At 35.5% G+C, this 25336-nt stretch overlaps 1 protein-coding gene across 1 annotated transcript in view; it reads left to right on the forward strand.

The window, feature by feature from the left end:
* The window catches only part of LOC124641359 (putative transcription factor SOX-15), a 123309-nt gene that overhangs the window by 24336 nt on the left and 73637 nt on the right, over positions 1–25336 (forward strand). Inside the window, exon 3 of the mRNA XM_047179425.1 lies at positions 1338–1729. Within this exon, the coding sequence (XP_047035381.1) occupies positions 1338–1729 (392 nt within the window). The remainder of the gene's footprint in view (positions 1–1337; positions 1730–25336) is intronic.

Genomic DNA, 25336 nt, shown 5'->3' on the forward strand with positions numbered 1-25336 from the left:
CAATAGTCTTACCATAGACTTAGCAACGAGGATTCACGAAATCAAGAATTCTCATACTTAGACGAACGTAAGTTTTGCGTATACATAGAATATATAAGTTATTCATATACATATATAAGTACCTAAGTGTCATAGAATATACAACCGCCCAGATAGTACAGTCCCCTACCATAGACTTAGCAACAGTCTACCGCTAGACGAGACGATTCACATTACGGCAAATTAAGAATTCTCTTACACAAAAGTACCTACGCACAAATCGAAAACATAGGTGTCATAGAACAGTCAGCGTTCTAGATAGTACAGTCCCCTACCATAGACTTAGCAACAGTCTACCGCTAGACGAGACGATTCACATTACGGGTGTCGATCGATTAGCACGATCCCTATCGCTTGCGAGCTCTTCTTACCAGGTTCCAGCAACCGAGTTATGTTAACGGTAAGCGCTATCGAAGAAAATGACACCACGGCACAGCAACGGATTTTTAAAATTCCATACTTAGTATAGTTTGACACTTTACTTGAAACTTATCTGCGAGGTGGGAGGTGGTTGCTGGACGAAGCATAAAGACTTTTTTGATATTTAAATATGTATGTGTGTTCTAGAATTGAATAATGTCCTCTAAAAAGTTCGTTTTGGTGAAGGCTTGCTAAGGATTTCTATAAACTATCTGTTGTTCTTTGATTAGAGATGGGACACAATTTTTATGGAGCTAAAGTTATAGATATAGTCATTAGCTTCTCTATTGAGAGAACAAGGAGTAACGATACAAAAAGTGTGGCGGTGTCATTTTTGAATTTTTCCCTAATTTTATCATAAGGAGATAAAGATAGTAATCATATGATTCTAAATACTAAAGTAATACTAAAAAATAAAAGTAATAACTACTAATCAGATTGTGTACTTTTAACGTGAAAATAGTTGAAAAGCCTTCGACGAGAAATGGCAATATCCATTTCAAGAAAAATCACTAACAAACGACTATCACACATTATAACGTACATTCGCACAAGTTAAACGTGTAGTAGGTAAACATAATTCGATTGCAGACAGTTTTTTTTTCAAAACATCCAAAAGAACAATGACACAAATAAATTATGACTGAAAACACTGAAAAACTTGTTTATTTTTGTACGTAAATGTTTTTAAATACAGTACCTACATGACAATAATAAATATACATTTTATTCATTGAGTTTTATACGTACGTTATTTATTTTTGCACTTGCATATTTAGTGCGTTTGTGATGTATCTGGAAACAGTCCACTATTACAACAATTCTATTGTATTTTTTTATATAATTTGTAAGTTACTTATGAGTCTTTTTTTTCGCAGTATAATGGATACCGGAGGAGCGGGCATAGCAGAATCCCCCCCTACTTACCACCGTACTTACGAACAATATGTGCAAGGCGCCGTCGAGAACAGTACCGACTCTGTGCAAGAACAAACCAGCCCTGAACTTGTTGTATGGCATACTCTACCTTACGGCTTAGAATATAGAGGTCAATATGATTACCGAAGCCCTTACGATACTGGTCGAGATTATTCTACGCAGCAATACGCTAGAGCCCCATTTACCACGAAAATGGGTCAGGCTAAAGCATTAAAGGAGGCTAGGATAAGGAGGCCGATGAACGCTTTCATGGTATGGGCGAAGGTCGAGAGGAAGAAGCTGGCTGATGAGAATCCGGACCTGCATAACGCCGATTTGAGTAAAATGCTAGGTAAGTTTTTTTTTCAATTTTGAATTTAGAACGCGATACTGTTTTGATTTTCGTACAGGTGTGTGATAGGTTCAACGGAATATGCACTCTATTACTACAAGATAAGATGCAATTTCGTGTGCAGATTAGTAACAGATGTTTTTGTAGGCATATTTTATGAACTGAACTTGAGTTTTTATTCGAAGTGAACCTTCTGTATTCTATTGTTTAATCAGTGTATCTTATTGCATACATTTAGATAAATAATGTAATAATATTTATGAGGCACCTCAAATGATAAATTTGATGTGAAAATAATATAATTTGTGACGTCAAACAATTTTTGTGACCTCAAAAATTACAATTTATTTGTACGATTTATGTTTTCCTTGGGATTATTTATTGCAACGACCTTCAGAAACTGATTTTAATTTGTAATTTAAAATAAAATTATTATCATAATTTCTGAAACAGAACAATTAACTTGAAACATGGCTAAGAATTCATTTACTTATGTATTCAAATTGTAAATGGAGGTTCACGCAATTTTTCATTCATATTATTACGTTAGGATAAACAAATTAAATGTCATATTGTGACAAGTTTGTTCAATAAATCTTTCGGTTGTTACGTTCTATCTTCGAAGGAAACCGTATATAACTACGATTTTAATATTCATTACTTATTTATTTATTTACACTTCTTCACGGATATAATATTTCAGCAACAATATATGTAGTTGACGCCTGAATTATGCATATACACACACATACTCATAATTCATATAAATATGTCGGAAATTTTACGTTCTAAAATAGACCTTATTACAAAGACATAAAGTCAACTTGTTTTAACAAATGCAAGTCTCCAATAGAACTGACATGAGTCAGCACAAAATTCCAATCTTGTAGACAGTTCGAAATTTGAATATTTTTAAATATGTATTTATTTGTGGCCAGGCATAGAAGTGTTCCATAGATACTCGCATAATTATTAGTGCATCATAAATTATTAATTAGATGTTTTTACGTCATGACTTGACAAACCATTATTTTTTTCGTTTTATAAAACTTTTCAATGATTCTTTGATTTAGTTAATCATTATAAAGTGGTTGGCAAGTATTATATCTTTGACACCTATGACCGTCTTTTGGAGGGCATGACAAACTGTAGGTCCCGACTGTCATTGAACATCTTTGGCAGTCGTTACGGTTTGCCCGGGTAACTGGATTGAGGAGGTCAGACAGGCAGTCGCTCTTTAAAACACTGGTACTTAGCTGCAACCGGTTAGATTGAAAGCCAACCCTAAGATAGTTCGGAAAAGGCTCGACAGATAATTATAAAGAGGCAGGCATTTACTTAGTTTAATTAATGCCTTTTTACAAGTTGAAATTATTCCTAAAAATTGCATAACCATCATTCACTCCTAACCACAGACAAATTAATACACTACGGCCGAGACGACAACTAATAAGGCAAGATCTACTTTCGTCACAACCTTTTTGCTACAATATTCTTGTCTATGAATCTCGCTCGACAATAACTTCATTATGATCGAAGTATCTACCCACATTAACAGTCACTTAGCCATATTAATATAATGTCTTTACCAACACATAATAAGAATTCAATTTAATATACAAAGATTAATTAGTAAAGCAAATAAGAAACTGGTCATACATAAATGTGTGTGGAAATATAAAAAAAAATATGTCGTTCGGAACTCGCAATATTGTTCCTTATTAGTAATGCAGGTAACATTCCTACTTGTAAAGGCGATACTTAGTAAGTAAAACAAGTTAATTAAGCTATCACGATGATTATACTTAGAGTGCGCGCACACTACAAACTTTTAGTCGACCGATAGTGGGATTTGGCTCATAAATGTAGTATGAAGATGAATTTAAGTACACACGTAACAATGATTAGGTATCAGGTCCGGTATCATCAGACCGATTAAAACTGATTGAATTCACGATTTTTTTAAAAAGATAATTATTTTTTTCAACCACCGCCCTGTGCCAACAGTCGGCCGACTATTTAGTCTGCTGTGTGCTCTGATGCTTAGTTGTAAAACTTGTACGGGACACTAAGCCAGGACCAACTTAACCTGAACTTTGGTACCTTGAATAGACACTTAAGAAGCTGGTTCATTTAACACTGGTCGCTAATTGACGTGAGGTTGCCAGTAGTCTTTCTTTTTCCACAAGATAGTTTTCTAGATTTCTGTAGCAGACATTACTTTGCATGAATAGTTGGTTCAATGTAGTTTTTATTTGGTCTATGGTCTTTCTAAAGACCTTTATCAGTGTTCGTTTATTCCTATTTAGGACTAGAAGTGAGGATAAGAGATTAGTTTTCCCATCACTATCCCTTCTAATATAAATGCGGAACTCTGTCTGTCTGTTACGCTTTCATGCCTAAACCACTGAACTGATTTTAATAAAATTTGGTACAAAAATAGATTTGACCTTGAAAAAGAACATAGGATAGTTTTTATCCCGAACTTTTGAAGAATTCTCTTGGAAGCGCGATATAACCGAACTCTATGCAGGCGAAGCCGCGGGCGGAAGCTAGTTTATTCATATTTCTGTCATCTATGGTTGAAAAAAAAAAACAATTTTTACCATCATCTGCATGGCGTTTCCCAACTATATTGGGATCGGTTTCCAGTGTTACCGAATGCAGCTGCCAGTCTTATCGTGAAAAAAATGTTTTTTTCAACAATTATTTATTTAGTTTTTCCCCTGTGTTTTACGCTTGTAACTGCATTCCCCTGATGTTAAAAATAGAATAAAAACAAAGGAAATTAAAATATACATATTTACCTCATGTTCGTATTTTGTTTTAGATTATGCATTTAATATTTTATCAAATCTCGGTATTTCCAGAAAACTGAAGTCGGCAAATGATCAAATATACCTTTGATTGTCTTTTGGGTACATTACCCAGTGACAGCGATGAGGAGCAATTTTTTGATGCACTGTATTAGTTTTAAGTTGTATATATATATGTTTTTTTTTTTCAATTAATGTAAGTATTTTGTGAATAAATGTGTCCTTTGATCCTAGATCAAACTTTATTTTATTTATTTTTAAACTGTACTTTATATTTTTAAAAGCTGAAGAGTATGTTCCTTTCCTTAAAAGCGCTTCTCTCAAATGACAGCTCCGATTTGAAAAATTCTTTCAATATTACATAGCCCATGTATCAAGGATGAGTATATGCTATTCTTTACCCGAGTGCGCGAAGTTCCCTCAGAATGCTGATGAAATTAAAACCGCTGGTGGCAGCTAATCTTAGCTTCGCTGTTGGAAAGCTTCTCTCTTTCCGAGTAACATATAGGCTATATTTTATCCCGATACGGGCAGTAGTTCCCAGTGTTGGATAAGCGTGATACCTTCCATACATATGTGTCAGAAAATGTGGATATTACTGCTTAAAAAAAATCAACTAAGTAAGCTTTTAATCATACACTAAGTATTGTAGTAGTATTATGCAAATGCTTTAGCTAGTAATAATTAGGTTGACCTCGTAACTTTCTCTGCGAGATAAAACACGGGAGGCGAGGACGTGAACTCAGTTCGCCACGACGCAATGAACGTAGTACCTACTTTGTTAGTATAATCGGTTCAAAAAGTGTTTTATGACATTTTTATAAAAAAAAATGAACGGGACAGTGACTCTATCTGTTTGGTTTGCACGACAAAAATATTGAAACGTGTGTTTTTAGGGTTCCGTACCCAAAGGATAAACCGGGAACTTATTGTTATCGCTCCTCTGTCCCTCCGTCCGTCCGTCCGCCTGTCACCAGGCTGTATCTCATGAACCGTGATAGTTAGAGAGCTGAAATTTTCACAGATGATGTATTTTTAACAACAAATACTGAAAGCTAGAATTAAATAAATATTGTCGGGGGCATATTTCCCATACAACAAACGTGTTTTTTGTCCGTTTTATAAATAATGGTACCCTTCGTGCGCGAGTCCGACTCGCACTTGGCCGGTTTTTTGGTACCTTGATATTTTATAGTCTATAAATGGATTTAGGCTACTGTTTGCCTAAGAGCCTGATAAAGGACCTAGGTTAATATTTGTTGAGTTGCGGAAAGTGGTCATTCCAGGACGTGTGTGTAACGCAGCAACATTGTAGTATTTGTAGTCGATTATAATTAGATCTGCTTGTAATGTTGTTTTTGAGATCCTGTTAGGATCAATTCTTAGCGGAAAGCCCTTTGTAGAGATTTTAGGGTCAACTATCGAAATACATAGTTAATATTATTTAAGCGGTTTAGTCATGCAGGTATCTGAAATATGGCGGATATAAATATTATGTCCCCTTACCGATAACTCATGTTATATTTTATTAAAATTTTCCTGTAGTTATTTTTTGGGGAACATTAATATTATATTTGCAAAATTATAATAAGTTACGGTGTCTATGGAAACGTGTTTATTTTCCTTTTATTTCATCAATTAAGTACCTACAGTTGCTAGGCGAAAATATACGACATTTCAGTAAAATAACAATATTCTTGGGAATTACAACCAAGTTCCTCAATGAATTAAATTATTTTGTTAGAATTATATAAGGTGGCAAAATATGATTTCATTAATGAACACCCGATTCCTAATACATTCAACGAATCCTACTAGAATAAACTAATCCTAGTCACAACTTTTTTTATTCGAACTAGGCATATATCAGGAAAACAATGATTTTTTGTAGGTACCTAAAAATCAAAGATTAGTTGAAAAAAAATCGAACATAAACAATACATCGAACTACAATTGAAATAAAAATTTAAATTACTTACATATTTTATTAAAATAATTTAATGAAAATCCGGTCAAAGGATTAACTGCATAGTTAAAAAAAAATAACTTAGAAATGGTATATCAAAAATAATTCGCCAATAACCATTCAATTGGACTAGATAACAATTATAACACGCCTTATAACATATTATACCTACAGCTAACTACAATAATTCAACAAACGCCGATGACATTGTTATATCGCTACAAATTAAACAATTAACACAATTATAATAACTTCCTCCAATAGAAGCACATGTGACTAACATTTATTATTAAAAAAAAATGGGTCAAAATTAACGGTTCATTTGTGTTCACGACTGTACCCAGATGGATATGGCAAGTCATTATAGGCCGCGTGGGTGGCTCGATGGTATCGCTCTTAATGAAATAAAGCTCGGAAAAAAAGCATGTACTTGTAAATAGTAAACTCTACAACTATCTTCCACAACCCAAAAAATAAGTTACAGTGCTTATCACGAGGTGACAGAGTCTACATTCGATTGTTTTTTCGTTTTTCAAACGCATAAGTAAGTTGGTACATCTTAAATCTATTATTCACTGGTTGATGAGTAATGGTATATATTTTTATCGGTCAAATATGGGATTACCATTTGATAGAAATACCCAGTAGGCGCTAATAGTCTATAAATGGTAAGTATTTCGTTAACTTTGAGTGAAGGAAAAAATTAACACGGAAATAACGAAGTGGCTATTTATAGAAGTATATAAATAACTACTCCAGTTAAGTTTCATAATAAGTTGAACAGTACCAGTCTTAAACATTTGAACGAAGAATTATAAAGGGGACTAACTAAATATACTAACTAACTTTTGATTGAAATGCGAAACCCCATTTGGCTAAATATAATCTAAGACATCTTTGAAATTGTCCTCAAGACAATCTTAACAAGACCTGACCTATGATTTTGCCAAGCAAAGCTAAGTACCTAAGTCACAGGCTCACGGGTCGACCATCAATGATGACCATACCATACCAAAGCAACGCTTTATACAGTCGTTCCATGAAAGATGATCATCTGTGTCACGACGAGGTCCTTCGTGTTTCAGAAGGCAAATCATCAAATGACCCCTCCCTCTGTGGTTTTGCAGCGTGAGGGAGTGTCAGAGTCTGACACTGACTGACTAAAACCCACCATGTTCCTTCTTAAGCTCTTTATGTACCAGAGCCGCGGTAGCTCTTTCAAATAATCCCGCAGCCCCGAAATTTGTCTCGTTTGTCATTTGATCATCTGTGGCAGTCGTTATAGGTAGTCAGAAGTCGAACAACCAGTCTTACCAAAGGGTAAGACTGGTCGGGTTGGACTATTGAGTTGCACGGATAACTGGGCTGAGGAGGTTAGATAGGCAGTCGCTCCATGTAAAACACTGGTACTCAGCTGAATCCGATTAGACTGGAAGCCGACCCCAACATTTTCGGGAAAAAGATGGGCAGATGTTATTTTTGTGGCTACCAAGTATTTTCCTTAGTGATAGACGTGTCCTTATTTTCAATACAACTTAAATATAGTTCTAGTTAAAATTTTATCAATATAGTTCTAGTCAATATTTCCAAAATTGGTAAAAGGAAATGAAAACCAGAGGAAGTTGGAAGTTGTTTATTAAGAACCCAATTTGGTTTTCCCACTAATCTAAATAATATACTTTTGTTTACTTCTTCTCTAACCACAATACAAATTAATATAAAATGCATAATTCATAGCTACCTTTGATAATGTAAAGTAGGTAGGTACTTAGGTGATTTAAACCAATACTCAAACCAATAAATAGAATAATTAGTATGGTTTTCCGACTTCAATGACGCTGATCAATTCCTAAATTATAATTAAATTAATTAACTTAGCGTCACTGTCCTAATTATCCTTCTAATTATGGTTGTTTATCCTCCTCGCAAAGACCTACTGAAATTATGAAACTAGCATTAATATACCTAGCTTTTACATTATAGTTCGGCCATTCAGAGAATGCGTTCCTGACACGTCGCGATTGAACTGACGACGTAACTTTGCAATGGCGTTGCAGTTACGATAAAAATATTTTTGCTGGTTGTTTACCGTTTTAACAATTGAGGAGCATTAAAACAACATTATTATATCAATAATCAATGAATGTAGTTACGTCGTCAGTTCAATCGCGACGTGTCAGGAACGCATTCTCTGAATGGCCGAACTATAGTATAGCAAATAAGCTTTTTTTATCCAGTTGCGGGAAGTTAGGTATAGCTCTTCTAGTTCTCTCTCTTACTGAGCGGAACTTAGATGGTGGCAGTTAGTCTAGCATATTCTTAAATTCTTAAGGAGTTTCGGACATTTATGACGACACATTAAAATCAGTGCTCTGAAAAGCAATAGAAGGAACTTGATCCTCCACATTTCACCACTTATGTTGTTTCGATTATTTATCGGTAATTCAATCAAAAAATTCTTCGATGTTTCTAAGCTTTTGGACCATGGAGCGGATATATGACACTACCATATTTAGTATATCTATCTCTATTTCCGATTTATTTCAATTATCCTGTTTTCCAAACCATTGTCCGTAATGAATACGTCATGTTCATTCGTTTATACCATCATTTGGCAGCACGTACGTACATTTGCTATAGTATGGACGTGTATACAGTTTCCTATATTTGTACAATATCTGTTAGAATGACGTCATTAAGAGTCGTTCGGTTCATTAATTAAAATATCGACTGTAAACAAACTTCGGATTTCCCCGATCATTATTAGTTTGAAGTACCTATAGAGGTTGTAGGTCAGAATTATACCTTCATAGAGATGGGAGTTCAAGTTATTTATGAAGCAAATATTACTTACCATAATGTTATAAATGCGAAAGTAGCTCTGTCTGTCAGGCTTTCACACCAAACTATTGAATTAATTGAAATCAAATTTGGTAAAGGACCAGTCTAACCTAGGGGTATTGGGTTGCCCGGGTAACTGGGTTGAGAAGGCAGTCAGATAGGCAGTCGCTCCTTGTAAAACACTGGTCAGTTGCATCCAGATAGACTGGAAGCCGACCCCAACGTAGTTGGGAAAAGGCTCGGAAGATGATGATAAATGCGAAAGTAACTAGGTCTGGCTTTTACGTCAAAATCACAGAACTGATTTAGGTAAAATTTCGAATTCAAAAAGTCTTCAGCTTGAAAAAGTACAAAGGCTAGTTTTTACCCAGCTTTGGGAAGTAGTTGCCCCGGGACGTGTGTGCAAAGGCAAAATGCATGTACAATGTTTTCATTAATCTCAAGGATATTCCTATTACTCTTCGCGAGCACAGACGATGACCAAAAACAACGGCACCATATTTGGCTACTTTCTTAGTAGCAATACCTTGCCAATGATCTTTTTTCTAAAAATTGGGTAAAGTATTTAAACATATCTGCATTGGAATCTCTTCTTTTATCATGACGTTATTTTTCGTCCTAATTAGGCTTTCAAAGTAAGAATTATTTTTTTACCAAGCACATTTGTCTATGTTGGTTTTGTGTGCGTTCCGGATAAATCCTCCTTTATTTGAAATCCAGAGGCAGAAGTTTTATAACAAATGTTTTTGAGAACAGAGAAAAAAATGGCAGAGCAAGACCAATCATTGTCTTTCTATATTTGTGTAAAATCATCAGATGACCCCAGATTTTCACCAAAACCCACTTTTGTTCCTTTTGGATCTCTTTGCGTACTTTCTGGAGAACTATAAACAACCTTAGAACAGTACGAAGGTTTTCAATCACCAACTATCAACACTACGCCTATCACTAAAGGCTGCGTTACACCACGTTTTCTCAATAACCGACCCGACCTTGAGCCTGCCACCATTAATTGGCTAAATTGCACGCCTTTTAAGGGGGCTCCTCACTGCGATAATGACATCCTTGTACTCGGAGACTACGTCGTACATACTTAGAGGAGTTAATTAAATGGTCGCCATTATTGGTCCGACTTGAGTCAGCCGTATTATATTATAAATGAGTAATGTTATGATTTGAATGTGCAGGAAGCTTTATGTTATTAAAATTGTTTTTTTATGCGTGCTTGAGTTAAGGGCAGTGGTGTTTTTTTGGTGTGCTTATAAAGGTCAGGCTTGTTAGAAGGTTTACGGCCATTGGTGTGCGTCAGCGTAAGGGGGTTTATGGATTTTGCATTTGATATTTTGGAGAAATTAAAACAGTTCAGTTAATAGGATGTCTACCACATTTTATACTGTCGCTATGAATGTATTAAAACAAAACATGAAATGATAATTATTATTACTAAAATGTAAAAAATATGATACACAATGTATGTAAATGTATGTATATACTCAAAAAAATATTCAAGTTTAAGCCTGTTTAAGCAATTTAACCGGTGCTGTTTATAGGATTATTAATGAATATCATCATTAAGTTTCAATTATTATTGTACTACAATTATTTATTATGGAGAATAACTTCCTCTGTACATATGTACTTATTTAGAATTAATGAATTATGGCAATCCATATAAAGATTACAGTTTTTATTAATGACCAATTACTTCATTCTTTGAATAACTGTATTTAATTTTTATGTCATTATTTCTATCTTTATTCATAGAGCTAATGGTAAGCTTAAGAGCGACCTGCATATGTGGCACGCGAGAGGAGAGGCCTATACCCAGCAATGGAATAATTTTAAAGAATGAATGCTTAATTCAGTCCTCAAGGCTGATTTTCTGTCACGGTGTTTGTTCTCCAATTCTGTTATGCCATCTGCACACACAGGTGCAATCTATTCTCTTACTCATATTCCGATGGGACGGCAAACCCACACGAACAGAGACTGATCAGGTGCAGTTAGAGTCAACGTCAAATGCTTTTATTTCAAATAGGCCTTTCCTGGCTGCTAACGTCACACTAGTTGCACGATTTCAGAAAGTTGGTCGTGTTGCAGTCGCAACATAAGTTGCAGTATCGATAGTTTTACTTCGCGATAGCTTTACTGCGACTCCCTATTCAATCTGCAAAATTCTTCTAAGCCTCAACAATGTCTCGAATATCAGAAACGACCTAAGACAAATCGATATATTGGCCTAAAGTATCGATTGTGACTAGTGATTGGCTTGCCTACCGCTCGCCAAGGCTGCTAGTCACTTCAACTTTTACTATTTATGGGGAAAACAAAGCCAAACGATATTTGTCTTTCAAACGTTTATTGTATTTGTATTGTTTGTTTGTTCTTGTTAGATTTCGTAGTTTATTCTGATTCTTTAGACTTTATGGTTATTCAGTTGTTTCCTGCAAAACAGCTGTTCAAAGGGAGAGAATTAGTAACTTTACGTAGAATTTTAAAAATTAAGGGAGATGATATTAAAATCTACTTCTATGACGGATACTTCGGAAATTGATGCTCTTGACGTCAATATTTTGTTTTCTTGGATTCCTTGCCAGTAAACCATAATCAATTGTCTTAGGTCAAACTAAATGTTGAATCTGCTACTGAGCCTACGCAACTATCATACCACCGGGTAAGGAAAAACAAACTAACATTACATTAACATTACTTTTGGGTCTTACACCTTTCACTCCTAATTCAAACCCCAGTGAAACATAACGTTTATAATTAAAACACTTGAAGAGACCCCCAAAAGGCATATCTTGGATATTTCCAACAAATGCTACTGTTTTTGGTGTTATCTCGCCCAGCCGCCATTTTGGGCCAGAGACAAGTTTTTACACTCGTCTAAATAAGGTTAGGTCTTACTAATGGTAATATTAATCTTGATGTATAAATATATTTTCGTGGACGCCATTAAATATGAATTTAATGAAGCAGGGAGGCTTTATTGCTGTGTTTTGTGCTTTTGATGATCTGTGGTTGTGATTTCGAATGAATGAGATAGAAGATTATTTCTTGTGGTGTACAAGTATGAGTCTGATTCTTTGATGATGCGAAGAGGCTTGAGAAAGTATGTACATTATTTTTAAGCCGTTCGGTCTTGTAAATCGCTTGCAGCGGCTTTAGATGACATTAAGAATAATGCTAAGATACGTGATAAAGTTTGCAAAACTTTACAAAGACGGTGTCTTCAATGAGAACGTGACTAGCCAAACTTCAAACTCTAAAATATCACTCTAGTAACAGATATAGGTGGATATTTCACGTTAACTCGAAGCCTAGACATATTCATGCCATGCCGAATTCCCCGAACGACAGCCGAACACTAGCGGAATAACACGAAACTATTCTAGGAAACACTAACAAAAAGCAAACCGACGAACAAATTATTAACATTCTACACACGTCAACTATAATAATACAATTAATTCCGTTTGTCACATCTGATAACCAATGTACAAACTTACCTTTGCAGCTACAGTCACCCTTATTGCTTCAACATAAGGCTCATTTTTGTGTGTTCGGAGTGTTGGTTGGTAAATTGATGCAGCTATAAAGAAAATCTCAAAATGGTCTCAACGTTATGGGAGGTAGACCACTGGGAAAATTGTTTCTGCGCATGTTTGATTTCCTTCTTATATAAATAAGTTTAATTATTGTTTATCTCATTGTAAGATCTGATGGCGTCTAGATCTCAGATAGCTACGTAGTACAAATTGTATAATCGTGCAGGAAGTTTATAATTTTCACGATTTTGTCAACATTTAATTTTGGCACATTCGACACGTTTCGTAGAAAATGTAGTGTTTTCGTGTGTCATTCTACATATAAAAACTTTCTGAGCAAACTTTGAGTCACCTTAGTTTTATATTTTTTTAGAATCTTCATGGTCTTAGTACTGCCTAAACCACATCGAATAGGTGTCTTATTAAAAAAACTTTTGATGTAATACATAAACAAAATATAGTATATCTATATGAAGATACGTCTAACTACAAAAAGTTTAAATGTGACCCTCAATTTAAAAAATGAATACTTTAGCGTTCACACTTCAAACCTACGTAAAAACTAATCACAGTACATCAATTAAAATTAAATATTAAGACAAATTTGACGCTTCCCAGCTGTTACTAAAACGATTGATTTACTGAGGTTAAGCAACGCTCGCGGTCAGACATGGAGTGGTGACCCTGAGTCGTTGATCGAAGTAATTAGAATTTGCGAAAGCGTGTGCTGGGTTTAAAGTATTGTTATTAGTTTTAAACGTGCAAATAACCTTTGTTATCGATAACTGCAAAAAGGGATGTTCGAGTTTTGACTTTACAATCTGTGCCTGTTTTTAGTCTATGTCTTATTTTAGTGTCACCGGTTTTTGGCAATACAAATCTATTTTCAAAACTCTTATTATTAAAAATTGTCTCATAATTTAGCACTTCTCGAACGTCAAAAACCAAATGAGACAGCATCCAAAACGCCTTCCCTTTCTTATTTCAGAAAAAAAGGTTAAATAAAATTACAAGATCAATTCAAATTTTGACAACTCAATGACATCACATTCATCTAAAATCACCCTTGAAACGTCAAAAATCTAAATAAGATTGTCAAATTATTCAAATGCAATGCAGTTTAACTAGGCTTCAATTAGTAATATGTAATTACTGAAATGACTAGCTTCGAACACTTATAGCCCACGCTACGCATAATAGACTCGTTACGCGGCACCTCTGTTTGTCTATGAAAATGTTTATCGATATTCGAATTAGTGGCTATGGTACATCACTAGTGTTGGTAAATAGTGACAATAGAGAAAGGCTTCGTGGCGGCCTGGAAATCTATAAACCATGTTTTAAATCTAATTATGTACCTAACTAATCTGGGCCTATGGTTCCTAACTGAAAAAAAGGAGAAATTATCCATCTTGAGTAGGTTTCCAACATATTCATTCTTCTTAAAAAAGAGGTGAGAGACAGTTTCTTACCGACTTGGTCCAAAATAATTTTCCGCCATTTTATGACCTGGCAAAAGTAAGTCCTTTGCTAGCTTACAAAACCTAACCAATAATGGTGTAACCTATTACATACATTCTTTAACAAGAAAGCTTTATTTTCTAGTAAAAAAGTAGCCTTCCGTCAGTGGCCGTCTATAAAGCTTTTAATACACTTATCAGTAGGTTCTTTTATATAGCTTCTGATTCACGATGGCCATTCCGTCGCCATAAACGTAAATTAACAATACCTAATCTAATACAATCACTGCGTGCCTTATCGTTCCAACTTAATGCAAATTCGAATATTCGAAATTTAAAACCTCAAAGTGTTGCGCGCGCGCCAACATGAGTCACACACGCAATAGGGTCACGACACTCGGTCGGTATAGAGTATAGAGGTAGTTGTGTATGTAGTTTGTATATGAAACTATATAAACGACGCTTACCAAGTTTTGATTGCGTTTCGTTATTCGTGGTTGGTGAAGTTTTGATCGTGGTTCACGGTGTTTTATTTGTTGTTTAACCAAACTACATATATAAAAATAACTGATATTCTTTAATCTTTAATAATGTTAACTCTATAAAATGTTTAAGAACACTTTATAAAACTGCAGGGCTTCCTCTCATTCATAATAAGTATTTGTATTGAGAGTCAGTCTTTTCCCTTCGTGTGCAAGTCTAGCAAGTCTTTGTGTCGGTTTTCCCAAAGCCTTTGACAGGGAAGAAAAAATATATTAATAAAGTACCATTACTCTTTTGAAATTCAATATACAAATCCTCAATATAAGATCTTACTTAATACAGCAGACATTATAATTGAAAACATGGACCTCAGACAGTCTAACCTAACCCATAGCGCTCTTGCAAATAAAACACGCAACACCATAATCAACAAAACTTTTTACCATAGACAAAACGTGTACCCATCACTGTCAATTTAAACAGATGTTAAATTTGACAGTTCAAGTATCAAAACGTGTCAATCACGACCTGCGCCTACGCCTCGCCGCTACGTAGGATCGAGAGACGAATACATTATTTTATTGTAAGTAGGCGAGCGCTCTATAGATATGACTGGCGACGACAAATTGTTATTACGAATTAATCGATTCCCCGCAATCGAGAGATCGAGTAATCGGTTGATATTAATTTTGTTTTGTGATTTATGAATGTTAGGTATGTGGTTCGTTGTATGCTAATTTTGAGGCTTAAAGTGCTTTGTGTAATGTTAAGTTCTTATTAATAGGCGATCTCTTAATCAATGAACTTAACACCTACTTCAACTCATTGAGATAATTATGGGTTTAATAACTGGGTACCAATTAGTCCAATATTATCTTAATAAAAGAAGATTTGCTCATGTAATGTAAATTGGCTCTTCGTTTATTTTGTTGATTACCAACTTGCACGTTACTAAAATAATACTTTTGGTATCGTTTTAGACACAAGACTATCCCATATTTTTCCTCATTTTTTTTTCTTTCCGTTAGTTATAGGTATTTTATGTAAATTTCTAATATTTCGTTCGTTCATATAGCCTACCTTTAGCTAGGTGATGATGGTGTAGCTTAGGATTTCAGACTGAATGCAGCCTACCAGAGACCTCCATATTTCAAAAAAACGAACACCACTATCATGCTGGTAGCATCGGTTTAGGACACAACCGCTTCTAATTTCTTGACAGCCAGTGTCAAAAAGGTTATCTATTTGAAAACTTTCAAGTTGGAACTAAGGATAGCAATCAATTCGAACAAAATACCATTTTTCACTGTAGAAACCTTTATCTTATGAGGAAACCAAGGGTTTTAATACTTTTTAGTATTATTTTCACTTGAAAATTCCTTTTATTTTTACTGAATCTGGTGAAACTTGTGTTTTCTCTCCCATAAGTGACAATATCAATAGTACAATGACACGCCGTTTATTTCAAAAGTCAAGTAGGTATCAAGTATTTTCGGAACGCGATAAATCCAAAAGTGAATTTCCGCATTCCCGCCAATATTCCATGTTAAAATTGCAATTGACAGCTGTCATTGCTGGCTCGATGCGAAACGTCTGCTTGGCTTTTTTTGTCGATGTTTTTAAAAAGTTATCTTGTGTGGTCTCTGGCGATGTTGTTTTTGACAAATTCGGATGTGACTGTTGATGGTGGATGATGAATTGTCTGAATTTTAATTAAACAGATACATATTTTTTACGTTTCTCTAGTATAATTTATAATTCAAGTCTTGTGTGAACCACACCTGCCTTCTGAAATATAGCCTTTTTATCTTCCTTAAATAGCAGTGGAACTTCTGGGAAAATTTTTGTATTCATTAGACTGTCTTCAACCTACAGTCACCATCGTCTCCCGGGCCTATGTTGGGATCGGCTTCCAGTCTAATCGAATGCAGCTGATTGAACTGTCTTTAATCATCATCATCCTCCGAGCCTTTTCCCCAACTATGTTGGGGTTGACTTCCAGTCTAACCGGATGAGGTGAGTACCAGTGCTTTACAAGGAGCGACTGCCCTATCTGACACCCTCAACCCAGTTACCCGGGCAACCCAATACCCCTTGGTTAGACTGTCTTTAATCTATAGTAATTTAAAAAGTCACCTAAATTAAGACATAACCCAAGAAAACCAAGCATTTACTAAGTGTTGACATATCGTAGGTGTTTACAAAGGATTCAGTTGCAGATAAATCGCCCAGATCAAGTGGTCTTGACCCAGTCTACAAGTGGTTACAAGTAGGTTGTGCTAATCTGCTAACCGTATCATTTGTTATAAATATACAAACATCAGATATTAGCACTCATTTTAAAGGATTTATGTCGATGTTGCGTTTGGATAAGATCTGTATGATTTATCTTGTTGCGGGGAAATTATAATTAAGGCATTGTAAAATAGAATACCTTACCTAGGAGAAATAGTCAGCTTTCAATTGTTTTAGGGTATGATGATGAATTGATCAGGGGTATGAAGCAATCTGTAAAGAACTTTTTGGTCAATGACATTATGACTTTTTGGCTATGCTCCGAATGGGCAGTTGGATTTTGACCAAACTATCAACCAATCAACATTCAAATTGTCTTAATTCTCACAAAATTTTATATAGTTTTTTTTTTTTTTTATAGGGAAGGAAAAACTATAAACAGAATTTCTTATCTTGTGTTGTTCCACATGTGCGTCTATGAATGAAGCAGACGTGAACACTAAACATAGGTAGTTGTCATATCGGTGGAGATGAAAATGAACGTGAAAAAGTTCGAAGTCGCAGTGTGTGGTCCCCAGTCCGCACGCATGTAGCTAAGTAGACAATTGCAAGCTATTTGCTTAGTTTGTTAACAATGAAAATTACATAGATGTTAACGGCCGTGCTCACGTACGCTACATGAGTCAAACGTTATAAACTCAGCAATAACCAGACGAACCATAGCTACACAATCGAGAACTTATCGATTCATCGTTTGTCCTGCGTCGCGTGCCAAACCAATGCTATTCGCGAAGCCATACGATTAATTTATTTATTGAAATCAATACTAATATCTGCCAAGACAATGGCCCCAAATGAAAATGCGTACACACATATGGCATGTCGGAATGCTAAACGGAGCGGCGTCATTCATTCAATACGCCATTTTGCATTCGATTTTGAGGTTATTAGATGCAATCGGAATGCGTGCGGCCATACTTGATTCGGTTCGTCTATATTCGGCCGTCTTCGGCTCCCGTCGGCGGTATATGGCGACAATTGACGTATGTAATGGTGGTGTCATAGATTTCTGGGAAGATAATAAGTTAATTAAATTCACAGGGAAATTGTATTCAAAGAATGCCGAAATGTAACGCCGTATATGGACAGTTTTATAGTTGTTTTTATTAGATTTTTATGTGGCATGTCCGTCATTCGCTCATCCCTTATTTATAACAACAGATACCTAGCAAACAGATTGTCAAAACAATAATATTGATATATTCCGTATAACTTCTAATCATAGGTATTATTTATAATTTCCTATGTTTATTGTATTTTTCCAAGCATGCCTTCAAACACGATTATTTAATAAATATCGATATTCATTAGGCGAGCGTCGCAGGTAGACAGAAACTATTAATGAGGTAAGTGCAAGCGGGAGTCACGATCTACTTATATTTTATTGAATGGCTATAAGCCTTATGTCGTAATGGAGTCGGCACGCGACCACATACAACTGATTGTCTCGTATTAATATAGGAAAACTTATATGAATCATTCACCTTTCTACGAAGATTGGTAGGAAAATCGTTTTGTTCTTCTGTTACCTGCTAATGTAGGTATTTGTCAGCTACTTTACGTAGCGTTACTATAAATCTGATGGAATCAAAATCACCATACATTCTATTCACTGCTGACAAAGGCCTGCTCCAAGCTGGGCGGATTTGCCCATACTCACCTCTCTGGGCAATATTGGGCAGTGGGCATGCGTGTTAGTGAGCGATTCCCCTGCACTTATCCCGTTTTATTATTTTGATCGGCACTCCATGTCTTCTTATTGCATACCTTTCTATTTGACATCATCTCTCTATGAAGACATGTTATTATATACATGTTATTATAAGACATGTCTTATATAGTGAGACTACACTTTGTCAGCCCTATATGCCGCCACAGCGAGAGCACGAAAAAACTGCGCTGTTCTTTATTTTGTCTTCTAAAATGTTCGGCAACATTATGTTCGATTTATTTTTACCTACACATAATATTCCTCATAGCTCGACACTTAAAGGCAAGTGTCCACGAGTATCAGCTATTTAGACGTTGTAAAGGCGTTCGCGCCACACCGATGTAGTCGATAACCCTCATTCATCTATCAGTTCATTCCGTTTCACGCATTTGATCTGTTTAGACGTATCAATCTTATTGAAATGGTGTTTGGACACTACTTTAAGGAGCGCACCTGTAGTGTGACTTGATTGCTTTAATAGAAAATATTTTCTGTATTCCACAAGACTTTTTGCATACTAATATTGTAAGATTAAAAACATACATTTTGAAGGAGAAATTAAAGTCGATCTCGAATACCTAGCACCTAATACATAGTTCAGAAAGAAGTTCGTCTCAATGTTTTTATTATTGCTTGTTATAATATAACCACGCCATTCTGAACTACACATACTGAATCCGGTAAGACTGGAAGCCGACCCCAACATAGTTGGAAAAAGGCTCGGGAGTTGATGATGATGACTCCAAACTACACATACTATGGGGATAGTCAAATCTACCTAGAGTACCTAGCTGATTCGGTTCTTCTAACAGTTTTTACCCAACACACAACCTTTTTCAACAGGTGGTCTCATGAAAAGCTGGTTCATAAAGGACCACCCTGAAATTGTTTGTTGACTATTCAATTGCTGATGTGCATGTAAAGATAATAATCAGCATAAGATATTACTTATATAGCGAGCGATTTGGCACACTTGGCAAGCGGCTTGGCACTGCCTACCAGTGGATGGGTGTTCGCTCATTTCCTAATATAAATCCTTAGTCATATCTTACGGTATTTAATAGATATATATATATATATATATATATATACTGATAATATTCTATTCCATGTATAGCCAGCTGCTACTTTAGATCAGCTGTTATTTACCCTATATTGAAATATATTTATCGCCTTCCCTATATTCTAGCAGATTTTAATTTAAATATATCACATTTCATTCAAAAGCGGTAATCAAGTCTCATATAAAAACGCTATAGACTTGACTTTCTTGCCAGAATTCTACAACACCAGTGACAAAGACATACATATTGCTTTCAAAACCTACTATGCAGTTTGAAAATACCACGGCCTTTGGTTTTAACTCCACCGGCTTCATATTGGCTATCAAAGAAAATGAATACCTCTTTTAAAACTATCTAACTTATATAGCTGGATATCCATCCTGTCTTCACTATACTTTCTGAAACATTCGAGATTATCCACAATCGATTCGATTCCTAACTACCGACCTTCTGGAAGCCGAAGAATATCAGTATCACATGGAGCGTCTACCGCGATCTGATTGCTGGGGAACACCGATATCCGATATCGATTAACATTTGTATCTCGAATAACATCGATGTATCGAGTTCGGGTTCTCCGAAGTCTTCATATGGATGATGAGATGTTCTTCATATCAATCGATTGAACTTTGATAGTCGCAAGGTCTTGGATACGAGACGGTATGCGAGACATAGTGGTGTTAGTACACTTGGGTTGTTTTTACTTGGGGATTTTGCAATATTCTGAATTATTGTAAAGTAAGACAGAACTGTAGATGAATAAAAACCTTCAAGGACTTTTCACAGGCAAAAATATATTATATTATCAAAAGATCTACTTTCTTCGTTTCAGAATCTGTTTAGCCTTTTTCTTCTTTTAGAATACAATATTTAGATCTCTGTCCAACCATACCACCAGTACGATTTTAAAAACATATTGAGGTAAAACCTCTATAGTACCTACATGAATACCGACGAACTTTAAAAATAGGCAAACCTACCTCATCCTCAGTTATTTTAAACATCCACGCAGTTCTGTCACTAAAAAGCGGTACCTACCTGTAAAATTAGTTACCAATTCTTCTTCATAGGTTTTGCAAATACTTAAACTTTTTCTAAGATGTTTTCATAGGTAGAAGTAGGTAGTAGGTAACTGGGTTGTGAAGGTCAGATAGGCAGTCGCTCCATGTTCATCCATCCACTAGGTCTCAGCTGCAGCGGCATCCAGTTAGACTGGAAGCCGAACCCAACGTAGTTGGAAAAAGGCCAGGCAGATGTGATGATTTCATAAGTACAAATACAAATAAATGCTTGTAAAATGTTTATTAAATTAATATTTGCATTTAAGTACTTAAAAACTATTCCGTTAACAAACCTAAAACTAAATAAATGTCATATCTACTATTATTTATTACACGAACTACCGTTTTCGGCCACATTATCATTTTCTTTCAACTCCATCTACCAGGGCACCATAAAACAAAACACGTTGCTTACCAATGTTCTAAGTTCAAACATCAGTCACCCTTGTCAGTGGTACTAATATTACTGGCTGTATGGACATCGCACGTTTACCTACAGCGTTGTATGAGTCACGTCCTGCGATGCACAGGATTTTCCTTCTGGCTTTATGATTTCCTGGTATGTTGTCGATATTTAGAAAAAAAATGTTTATAAATAAAATTATTTTTTTTGCCTGTAATTTAACTGGATATGTCTCTGAAATGTAGGTTTTATGAACACGAGAGAGAAGTATTAATTTCATAATATTAGCTTTAGGTCTATAACAAAACGTAGATATGTGTATATTTTGAAATTCACCACTAGATTTTTGATTATACATTATTACGTCCACAATATTTTTTCATTTAGAATAGTGTCTCTGAATGATTTCGCTTTTGAAATTACAATTCATCATCAACTAATTACCACTATTTACAAGAACTTGCAAATTCATCATCATTTCAACGTCACAAAACTCAATAATTAAAAACGGCACCACAAATCCACATCCCAGACAAACACCTATAAATAAAATTATGTTTAATTCATTGATCTATCCGCAATTAATCGTAAGCGCTATAATTACCAACTACAGCAAAATGCACTCGCCCAGATCATGTTTATAGATCAGTGTTATCGCAGCAGAGATAATTAATTGCTAATTGACTAGAGACTCTAGGAAATTATAGACGCTTCCTGTGTTACGTCACTGAAGGGTGTGACAAGATTTAGATGCGCAGTTAGCAGCTTCTATGCTAATTACTTTATTATGGTTAAATTACGTTTGCTTCCCGAGAGAATTACTTTCCAAATTCTGATGAAAAGTAGCTTGTAAATACCTATGTTATTCTGATGTTTCGGCTTTATTGTTGTAAAGTTTCGTGAAAATCCGCTCAGTAGTTTTTGCGTAAAAGAGTAATATACGTCTACACATCATTTAATTAGTGTTTTTGTTAATTTGTACTTTGTACCTTACTCGTTAATGATATTTAGATGTACCATAATTATAACTTTAATTTGTACTGGCTTGTTCTTTATTATTCTACATAGAAGCATTAAGGACCTTTGCGGAACGAGACTGTGAAATAATATAATGTACCGATATGCACTTGTTATGATGACATATGTGTTCTGATTTTTAGATCAGACTTACTAACATTTGGTCACCATATAATTCTTACCTAATGACTGCATGCTTAGGTGTCTAATTGCGCAGATCCAATTGCGAGCATTTTTTTGTTAGAGCAACTTAAAAATCTGGTGTATTTGCTAATTAAGTGCCTTGGTAGGTAGACATGTTAATGAGGCTATCCATATAAATGACAACATTAATATGTATTTAGATTTCTAGATTACATCGAACGCAGCAACGTTTAAAGTGACCGAAAGTGCCCATTATTTATTTAGGCAGGTATAAGGTAAAGTTAGGAACCTCAGTCTTACATTTTTACGAGAAGAAATAATTTTACAGGCCCACAAAGACGATTTAAATAACGCATTTATCTAAATAGTCCGCAGTTATTCTAATTCGACTTTACAATGTGTTAATCCGTTTTATTCGACTCGATTAGCAAACACGAATCTGTCGTCATTCGAATAGATTTATCGCGTCGAAACCCCACACTAGTGGCACCGTATCAAAGGACCAATTCATTTGCAGCCCTGCGTACGATTTTCCAGAACGCAGGTATCGAGAACATAAATATACTCGATCCATATTCATAGTGACTCGGACAGTCGACATTGCAGCCGCTGTACCGCGGACAGCCCGCCTCTCAAGCGCTTTGTAGTCGCCGCCGGCCGCGCAGCCAATAGCGACGCGCCCCGCCGACCAATGGCCGAGGTGCGTGCGCGCAAGAATTAAACCATTTAAACTGTTTATTGATAGGGTTGAGAGGTGTAAGATACCGATTTTTGATATTTTTTTAATACTATTCGGTATCTTTAGCTCCAACTTAAGGAACTTCAGCCAGCTATAACTTTTTCTATAAAAATGATATTTATGTAATTGAACTGGTTTCATCATGACAGTTTTGCTCTCGATGGGCGTGGTGTAAATAGAGGCAATGGAAAAATACTATAAAAACACAGTTTGTTTTGAAACATAAACTTATTGGCCAGTCTATCCGGAAGGAAAACTTGCATATTATTATAATAGCTAACATAAAAATTTTGCAATATTGGGAAACCCATTTTTTTTCTGATTATGACATGTAGGCATTGTTAGGGAATATCTGTTGGTTGACAGAAACCACAAAGTAATGTATGCGAGTGACAGACGGTTAATGTAGTTTAACCAGAATATGCAAATAAGAATTATGTGTCAAAAAACCTGGCTTAAACACAGTATGACAAGTACTGATAAAATTCTCAGAAAAGTGTATGAAAAATGGGGATATCCAAATCATCGTCGGAAAGACATATTTTTCTTAGGTACTTCATAAGTTAGCACACATAACACAAGCAAATATAGCTTTACCATTGGCCTAACCGACCGTGTGTGAAAGTGTCACTATATTTATTTACCATACGAGAAACTACATCACCCTTCACACCTAACCACGTAAAAAACAAAAGAAAATCACCTTCTCAATCAAATTTCGAACATTTCAAGTCTCCAAAAAGCAACCCTACATGAATCAAGTGTTCGCGATACGATCGCGTTTTGTCTCCGAATGTCGGTCGCTTATCGACATTGGCTTTGACTCGCCCGACACTAATTGTGTGCTATCGACAGTCTAAAACGAAAAAGTGCCACTTGAATCATGCAAATTAGGTACTTTTTGTTCTGTGGTACTTGTTTTGTTCGTTTGTTTGATTTTGTTGTGTACATAGTTTATAAAGTGGTGTGTTCTGCATATTAGGTTGTGTTTTTAATGTAATCAATGTTTTGTGCCTTTAGCTGAGGGCTCTCTTCTTTTGTTTTATGAGCATCTTGCTCATAATTATCAACTTATAACTTTGATTTTTAACCCTCGACGCAAAAATGACGGAGCGTTATAAGTTTGACGTGTCTCTGTGTGTGTGTAAATGTGTATGTGCCGGTCTGTGGCATCGTAGCTCCCAAACGGATGATCCGATTTTAATGCGGTTTTTCACTGCATTTATCTTAAACTGCATTTTTCAACTATTGGCTGGTAAACTATGATATTCTTTAAGAGAACCTTTTGTACTCCCAACACAAAAATAAAAACGAGTTTAAAAAAACAAAATCAGTGTAGCCAGCCTACGGAATTTAATATATTCTTCCGTACTCGGTAATATTTAGGTACTGGCTTCCTGCTACGTCATCCAGCTGCTTAGACTTGTAAATGTGGTCGGATTTTACACGGAGCGCGGCGTGGGCGAACTCCGGTGGTGCCACGAGTCGCGGTGATGGCTGAGTTTCTAATTAGGTACTCTCTTTGACTGTATGTACCTAAGAGTAGCCTTGCTGGGTAAAATCCATCACAAAAGTAGATAATCAATCTATTTTTTTGTGTTTAAGAAGATTTTGTGTTACGTCATTTTTATACATTTCTTCTTTATTGTGATTATCACTCTTAATAGAGTGGCAGTGGTTATCATTTCTGGTGCTGGTGGCAAGCTTCACAACACTGCGCACTCTTCTCCGATAGCCGCCGCAAGAATTGATGATTTCTACCTATTTGCTTGATTGGAAAATTTTCTATACTTGTCTAAGGATAAGAGAGATGCATCGATTTTAGTATCGGCTGAATGATTGGAATTATTTGGAAAATAAAAAGGAATTCCGTATAGACCAAATCATGTGTTCTTAACATATTACACAAATTATATATAACTGAATAAAAGCAGTAGCAATAAGTTGTTAATACCCACCAAGCAATTATTAAATAATTCTCGCCTTTTGCAATCGCCAAGTTTTTACTACAGTTCAAACTCACTTAATATTGTATGCACATTTAATTAATATGGAG

Source organism: Helicoverpa zea, chromosome 22 (assembly GCF_022581195.2).
Source record: "Helicoverpa zea isolate HzStark_Cry1AcR chromosome 22, ilHelZeax1.1, whole genome shotgun sequence".
NCBI lineage: Eukaryota > Metazoa > Arthropoda > Insecta > Lepidoptera > Noctuidae > Helicoverpa > Helicoverpa zea.